This window comes from Aplysia californica, unplaced genomic scaffold (assembly GCF_000002075.1).
Source record: "Aplysia californica isolate F4 #8 unplaced genomic scaffold, AplCal3.0 scaffold00189, whole genome shotgun sequence".
In the NCBI taxonomy this organism is placed as follows: Eukaryota; Metazoa; Mollusca; class Gastropoda; order Aplysiida; family Aplysiidae; genus Aplysia; species Aplysia californica.
This window is the reverse complement of record NW_004797459.1, coordinates 518297-527070: the sequence shown is the minus strand read 5'-3', so window position 1 is coordinate 527070 and position 8774 is coordinate 518297. Positions and strand designations below refer to the sequence as shown.

At 39.2% G+C, this 8774-nt stretch overlaps 1 protein-coding gene across 1 annotated transcript in view; it reads left to right on the top strand.

The window, feature by feature from the left end:
* Nucleotides 1-861: 861 nt before the first annotated feature.
* The window catches only part of LOC101850565 (polycystic kidney disease 2-like 1 protein), a 26933-nt gene continuing 19020 nt past the window's right edge, over nt 862-8774 (top strand). Inside the window, exons 1-5 of the mRNA XM_005098660.3 lie at nt 862-996; nt 2342-2507; nt 3691-3798; nt 6186-6313; nt 8021-8286. Of these exons, the coding sequence (XP_005098717.1) occupies nt 2414-2507; nt 3691-3798; nt 6186-6313; nt 8021-8286 (596 nt within the window). The 5' untranslated portion in view covers nt 862-996; nt 2342-2413. The remainder of the gene's footprint in view (nt 997-2341; nt 2508-3690; nt 3799-6185; nt 6314-8020; nt 8287-8774) is intronic.

The window sequence follows — 8774 nt, the reverse complement described above, 5'->3', positions numbered from 1 at the left end:
TGGTTGTTGTTCTATTTTTTAAGGGGGGAGGGGGATGAAATTGGTTTGGTTCTTTGTTCGTTTGTTTGTCTGTTATTTTTTTAGTCTTGGGAGGGAGGATGTTGTCATTATTGTGGTTTTGGGTTTGGGTTCTTTTTTTCTTTCTTCTGTTTTTCGCCCAGACTCTAAACGGTCGGGACGCGTCGTTGTTTTTCAGTGTAGCTCAAACATTTTTGTAAAGGTCATGTCGAGGCGTCTCTTATGACACGTGTCACCCTCTTGCACCACCAGATTCTTTTCCTGTCTTTTTTTTTCTTCTTTTTTTTATATTTTGTCTGTCTCTCGCTCAGTGTCATCAGCAGCTGCCACAGTATGTGTGTGTGTGTGTGTGTGTGTGTGTGTGAAGAGAGAGAGAGAGAGAGAGAGAGAGAGAGAGAGAGAGAGAGAGAGAGAGAGAGAGAGAGAGAGAGAGAGAACAATCTGGCTAACGCAACTTCATAAATAAAATAATAATAATATAAATACACACTACTCTTTTTACTTGAAATTAGTAGGCAACACGTCTCTAGGCCTACCATACTTTTTTTTACCGAAAAAAATATGTGGGGTTCGATCATGAGAGCAAATTTTTCTTTTTGCACGAAAAAGAAAATGTAACTTTCTACATTGTTCGCAAATAGATCGAGAGAAAATGTAGGGAAATTCACAGATATAAACCCGAGGTTGGGTAGATATTACATTTTCACATCTAAAGAAGGAGACTCAAATAATTAGATCTAGATCTATAGTTACTCAACGAAAGTTTGTATTTGAGTAAATCTAATCCGATCAAAATATAGATTAACAAACTTTGATCCGATCCATGTATGTCATGTCATAAACAGGAAGTGGGGAAAAAACGAGAAGTTTGTGGATAACGACCATTACAAATCATTGAATCATGTTTTTGTAAACGAAACGGCCCACAGTGCAGATTGGTTATTCCTGAAAGTAAAGATCAGGGCAAAGGACCCACAGGTTACATCGAGCAATAATTTAAATCTAATCGAATAACAGAAATAGCCTAGATCTACAGTTGAACAATCTTTTTCTAAATCTGCTTCTCAAAGACGTGTCATGTCTACTGTACAAACGACCATTACAATTACACCCCACTTCCCTGCTCTGCTTGCGTTTTTTTGTTTGTTTGTTTCTTTTTTGGTGTTGTTTTGAATAGATCTATCTAGAATCTACATAGATCTTACCAATGTATAAATTTGTCTAAGATGACCACTTTTCTCCTCGACAATAGGTGGTCGTTTTGAACAAGTTTTCATGACAATTTGGCTGTAATTTAGTGTAGAATCTAGCATCTCAAGCTTTGAAAAATGTCTTCAGCTCGTCCGTCCCAGGGGTTAAACCCCGCCTAACACCTAGATAATTCTAGGCCTAGCCTAGGGCCTAAACAGTTTGTAGGTTCAAAGTTCAAGGCCTACCATAACCATAGTCTAAAACTCCCTTGGGCTTACACACGTAAGGGAGCCTATTGATAGAGGAGCTGTACAAGCCTCCGCCGTTTTTCCCACTCTTCAAAGACTCTTGGTTTTAATTTTGCCCCCCCCCCCCCCTTTAAAAAAAAGAAAAATATATCAATGGTTTTGGAGGGAAACATGAGGACAAGTCTCCAGAATCTAGATCTAGATTCTAGACTAGCAATATGTACTCTAGATCTAGATATTAGATTCTAGATCTTAGTCACCCACCAAAGTGCGGTGATTGCCTAAAAAAAAGTATCTCCATCTTTCTTTTGTAACCTGACACCTGAGATTTGCCCTCTGACAAAATAGGCTAAAATACTTATTATTTATAAATCATAGATCTAGATCTAGATCTAGTAGGCTACTGTAATAGTAATAGAAAAAGTGTGCGATATTTGTAAGAGGTCTAGAAAATATTCTCCCCTTGCCGTTTTTACAATATTGGTACTTACACTTAAAGTTGCCAAAGCTGTAGCCAATATAAGGTATACATCATGTAGAATTTCTACCCTTGTCTCTGCTTGGCCCAGAAATAAAATGTTTCAGTGGTCTAAAATTGTGAAATGTGCTCACGAAGTTGAGGTACACGTTAAATGTATACGTCGAGATTTTATAATTTATAATTTATTCATTTGACATTATAAAAGACATGTTAAACTTGAAAAAAAAAGGAATCAGTTCAATATCTATAAATTTGACCCCGGTGTCAATTTTCGGCTGATATTGCAGGTTGCGAAATAAGATTCATATTGTCAGCGCACCTCACAATTGTAAAATTGGTTGTATACCCTCCGTCTGCATCACATTCATAGTTCACTTTCTGTTTGTGTAAAACTTATCTTCAGGTTGAAAATATTGAAGATCAAGGAATGCAACTGAAGTAAAAGTATTGATCGAGAGGAAATATTTCCTGCAAAATGGCGGCGACTCCAGCTCAAACTCAAGAACCAGTCGCTATAGAAAAAGAATCTGTAACCAGAAATGAGGGAGGCTGTTCAAAGTTTATTGACTGTGAGTAATGCGTTTATTATTGGCAGTGAGTAATGAGTTTATTGACAGTGAGTAATGAGTTTATTGACAGTGTGGCAGTTAGTAATGAGTTTATTGACACTGCGTTACAATGAGTTTATTGGCAGTGAGTAATGCGTTTGTTGGCAGTGAGAAATTAGTTTCATGTGAGTAATGTAAAATATGATTTGGAAGAAGTTTGTTTAATAATAATATAAAGAAAATTCTCCTTGTTACTGTTGGGACTGATGTGAGAACTTGTACTTTATATATTTATTTTTGTATGAAAATAAACGTTGCATTTGATGGATTCCAATGGGAAAATATGGTTTACAATAATAATGGCGTCATATATATATATATATATATATATATATATATATATATATATATACGTATAGATAGTAGATAGATTGATAGATAGATAGATAGATAGATAGATAGATAGATAGATACGTAAAAACACACACATGTGAAATATTCAACAAACACGATACTGCTATTGCAAGTTGCTAGAGTCTATTGTGCAGCGCTTCGGTTTATTTTTTAGCTAGGGTTAGCGTGTCTTTTTCAAAGACACACCCCGATGAGCACTCACCTCACTCCACTCTTTCTGTTTGAGATAACTATTTAAAGATGTTTTAAGAAATGTAAATCATTGATGTGATTATATTTACATTGCTTTGTCAAACCTAGACTAAAATATGATAATATTATCCAGCAACAACATTCCAACATTTTATCTTTTTACTATGCTGAACTTAAAAAAATTGTTTTAGCAATAACAACAACAGAAACCTGGTTACATACTGAAATAGAACTGACAAGGACGTAATATTGATTTTCATTGTCAGTTGAGAAATCAGTTGATATTTGGTCGTTTTTAAGGACAAGCGGGCTAACCCAGATTTCGGGGATTTCCATTTTCCAGAAATCTTGAACGCAAACCGTAAGTAGGCATTTCCCTACCTATAGAAGTTTGGTTTCATTGGTGTGTGTATTTGTTTGGTTGTAGAGAAAACTCTCCTTGTCTTTTAAAGAAACTGAATAAGGGGCAAAAACTTTACCTTTACCTTCGATTTTCTCAAAACAAGCATTTTTCGGGATAGTCCCCTTGTGCATTAAAGCGACCGTTTAATGTCATAGTTGTCTTTAACTTTCTGTACCTTGTTTCCTGATTGTTCAGGGCTCTGGGTTACAAACCGAGGATCTGACGGAGACCAGGAGTTATTTGTGAAGCAGACGTTCCGGGAGCTGATCATCTACTTAGTCTTCCTCATATTTGTGTGTATAAGTAAGTGATGGGGTTTTACTGGAAAATGGGAAGTGTTTGTTGAAAGAAAAGTTCAGTTCTGGATCTTTTCATTTGTGCGCAGCAATTTTGACAGAAAGGATAAACTACTACTCTTCATAAATGGATCTTACTTACTTATTACTTTTTTCTTCCGCTTGTACCTGTGGGTGTCGCGGGGAGACACAGGCGTCTGTCTGCTGCAAGGCGAGTGGCCTGTAGGAGGGACGTCCTGTGAGTTCTGAGGGTGTCTGCCACAGATTCACTCCATCGTCGCCTTGGTCTTCCTCTGGCTCTCCAGCCAAAATATTTGATGTTGTATGCCCTTAGAGCTCTTTGGTTTGAGGGCATCCGTGTGAGATGGATATTTAAAAGAAAAACTTTTAGTAGCATAGGGCACTCCGTTAGCTCATTTGGTATTATGGCGGACTACAGAGCAGATGGCGGTGGTTCGAATCCCAAAGTGGGTGTTCTTGAACTTGGGTAGTTTTGTGGAGTTTCCATTGCTTTCATTGTTTTGTATTTGCAGTAGAATGAGTCTGTCTATTCCTAATGGCATGGAGTTTTCACAAGTAATGTAATTTTAAAATAACGTTTTGACTTTTTAGTAGCAGACTGTTTGCAATTCCCATTTCCCCTCCACGTTGTTGGTAATTTTTAGTCTTTCTTTGCCTGTATTTAGTTTTTCAAACAGCTTTTCCAATGTTTAATGTTTAAATTTGATTTACAGACTAGTATAAGCTGATTATAGCCTAATTATTCAATTCTTCTTTTGTTTGATATTTCATATGTGCCGGTGGTGTGGTCTGTTACTTTTCCTGGTAAATCCCTACTGGCAATGTTAGTAATTGTTAGGCACTGCCCCTCGCGGGTGGTTGGAGGGTGCTCTGGTGTGGTTTGCTCCTTCTTTCCTATCAAACACCTATCGCCCTTTTCTCCCCTTCTTCTATTTTGCGTTTGTTACTCTCTTGTAACACCTCTAATCTTCGGCACTTATATGCCCTTATTGTGTTGCAAGTGCAGTAAAACTTACTAAAGCTAAAAGGCACAGCCTCTGCTCTCCGTGCCTTTTCAACAGGGCGTGACCACCTAAGTTCTTGGGTGACAGATACTTAAAGGACGTAGGGACCACCTGGGTTCTGACATGCTGGAATTAGGCGCCTATCAATTTTAGAACATATTAATTATTATTATTATGGTTGCATCTTAAAGCTTGTTTTGTATGTCTTACTTTTAATGAAAAAAAGCTGCCCATATATATCTTACACATGTATTTGTGATTGAAGGAGGTGGGGGTCCTCTGGTGTCAGAGGTATAATTAGCGAGAAAATAGCAGCCAAAGTTTGGTGACTTCCGAAGTTTAAGGGTCCTTGGAAACTGCAAATATACATTTTTGTGCCTTTGATCACAGGTTTTCAGAAACATCCATACAGAATGTGTTTTTAAATGGACATGTAAAAGTTGTTGAGCAAAAAACACAAAAAATAGATAAAAATTACTCAACGAGCAGAAAAATATTGGTTGCTTTGATATCATTATGTTGACGGATGCCCGATTTCACCACGATGTCACACTAATGTACAAATATCCTGTTGTACAGTTTTTCTCACAAAACACAGACATTCATACAAGGTTTCTAGAAATGGATTCTTCCCAGAACATTGGATACCATGTAAGCCCCTTGCTAGCATTTCATGTCAGTTGGCCTCAGTTCTAGGGTCTGCAAAGTTCCCAGCTAGGATTTGTAGTAAGCTTTTCTGGGATCATGATGAAATTTGTTAGTGTTCCCTAAATAACCCTAGGTTCCTACTCTTTTGGAGTGATAAAGTGTTGACTTTTCTGGTTACCCCCCTGGGCGGTGCCACTGACTGATGTGTCTTTAGGCCATTCCCAAAGGGGGGACATTAACATGTTCTTATGCACAGTAGAATTGTAAATGGGCTGATCCAACAATGTCATGCTCTACCCCCCGGGGCAGTGCCACAGACTGAAGTGTCTTTTGGCCATTCCCAAACAGGGGACATTTCTCGTTCAAGCACTGTAGAACTGTAAATGGGCTGATTCATCAATGTCATGCTGATAACTGTGCCTGAACTACAACAGGGAACTGCTGCTTTTTCTTTCCTAATCCTTGCTATTGTCATTTTCCTCTACTTCTTTTGTATGTTTGTCACGCTCTCACGCTCTTGTGACCCGCTATTTCCGGGGTGCCTTGATAGTAGAAGCAGACTTTGTGCTGTTGAAGCTAGAGAGGTGAGCAGAGTAAGTCTGATTCCCTGTAATGACTTCTCTGTTGACATCCACCCCTTGGCGCTCAAATGACCTTATGCAGTTGCGAGCGCCGTAATACCTTACTAAAACCCCCAAAAAATAAAAAATTCTTGTTTCAGTTTCGTTTGGAATGTCATCAACCAGCATGTACTACTACACCAAGTTGATGATGGATCTGTTTTTGGAATCAGAAAGTAAAGATGGGGTCAGCTTTAGGTCTATATCGACAGTCAAAGATTTTTGGAAGGTAAGTTTCTGTACATGTAGGTAGGTCGTGTCTGCCGTAGATAGAAGCAATCAAGAAAAAGTTTTTCTGGTAATACTTGGTCGCTTTTAAGCACAAGGGGGCTATCCCGAAAAGTGCTGTTTTGAGAAAATCGAAGGTAAAATTTTTGCCCCTTGTTCAGTTCCTTTAAAAGACAAGGAGAGTTTTCTCTATAACCAAACAAATATAATACCCACCAATGAAACCAAACTTCTCCTATAGGTAGGTCAATGCCCACTTTTGGTGAAGGTCAAGATTTTCTGGAAACCCCCGAAATCTGGGTTAGCCCGCTTGTCCTTAAAAGCGACCACTTCTTTCCAAGACTATACCTCCAGCCCATCACAACTTTGTGGGCAGTTGATGGATTTCTTTCCTGTCAAACAACTTCTATCCTTTTTTTTTCGTTGTGTGCTACTCTTTCTAGAAACACTTCTCATCTTCGGCACTTAAATGACCTATTTGTGTTGCAAGTGCCATAAAACTCTTACTAAAACGAAAAAATGGTCACTGGATTCTTCAGTTGGTGCAATGAACATTCCTATCTCTGAAGTATTTTTAAAAAAAAATGTTTTAAATTAAGGTTTTACGGCGCTCGCAACTCGTATGAACACTTACTAAATGACCTTTGCAAACTTAGCAGGGAGGAGGGGGGGGGGGTGGTGGCTAATAAACTCAAATGACTTGGAATAAATGTGTCACCTTAATGGAATCAGGAGCACGTCAGTTTTTGAGCATTAGGAGCTACAGAAATACGTTTTGAAATGCACACACTAGGTGATGAGCAAAAAAGAAATCGAAATAAATTGCCGAGGGACCGGAAAAATGTCAGTTTCTTTCATTTACATTATTTTGACGTGCGCCTAATTTCATCACAGCCCCCCCCCCCCCCCCCCCCCCAGGGCAGTGCTACTGACTGAAGAGTCTTTAGACTTTAGGCCATTCCCAAAGGGAGGATATTAACATGTTTTTATGCACAGTAGAATTGTAAATTGGCTGATTCATCAATGTCATGCTCATACTGTGCCGGAACAACATAGGGGGAACTGCTGCTTTTTCTTTCCTCATCCTTACTATCGTCATTTCTTCCTCTACTTCTTTTGTATGTTTATCACTCTCTTGTGACCTGCTATTTCCGGGGTGCATTGATAGTCGAAGCAGACTTTGTGCTGTTGAGGCTAGAGAGGTGAGCAGAGTAAGCCTGATTCCCCATTTGGACTTCTCTGTTGACATCCACCCCTTGATGCTCATATGACCTTATGCAGTTGCGACTGCCGTGAAAACCATACTAAAACAACAAAAAAACTCAACTAATTTCATCTCAATGCCACACAAATGTTCTGCACAAATGTTCATTCCGTTGAACGGATGATGAGCTGAGCCCTGTCCCCGGGGTTTTATGCACCTCGCATAATTTAGCAAAAATTTGATCATTTTTTTGCATACTTTCTGAATTTTTTCATATATATATCCTTTGTTGTTAAAATTAACCGAATCGCATAATTTCACATTTTTGGGCTCAGTTTGCATAATTTCTGAATTTTTTCCCTTTATCATTCTTTATTAAAACTAACCGAATCGCATAATTTCATATTTATGGGCTCAGTTTGCATAATTTTCAGAGTTTTTTTTGTGCATAAAACGACGGGGACAGGCTGATCCTCGCGAGGTGTTGTCTCCCTCTCTCCCCAGTACGCGGAAGGCCCGCTGATGGACGGCCTGTACTGGGACACGTGGTACAACGGCCAGTCCCTGCCGCCCACAACCGAGGGCTACATCTACTATGAGAACAAGCTGATGGGCGTGCCCCGCCTACGTCACCTCCGGGTCCGCACCAACTCGTGCAGCGTCAACGAAGAGTTCCAGAACTTCATCTCCGACTGCTACTCCGTCTACTCCTTTGAGTCAGAGGAAAAGCAGGCGTTTGGTATTGGCCTGTCAGGAGAGAATAACTCAGCGTAGGCTTGCATTTTCTGTCTGTGTGTTCTACATGTACATAGTTATTACTTGCACATTGTGTCTGTGTGTTCTACATGTACATAGTTATTACTTGCACATTGTGTCTGTGTGTTCTACATGTGCATAGTTATTACTTGCATTTTGTGTCTGTGTGTTCTACATGTACATAGTTATTACTTGCATTTTGTGTCTGTGTGTTCTACATGTACATAGTTATTACTTGCATTTTGTGTCTGTGTGTTCTACATGTACATAGTTATTACTTGCCCTTTGTGTCTGTGTGTTCTACATGTCCTGCCGTGCCAAGGCAGAGCGACGTATCTGCACTTTTTATGATTTTGAGTTACGTCGCGCTGCCATTGGAAATATGGGCACGGCCCTTCAGATACGTCTGTTTGCCGTAGTGAAATATCCTATTTGTAGTGCAGATACGTCTGTTTGTCGTAGTGAAGTATCCTATTTGTAGTGCAGATACGTCTGTTTGTCG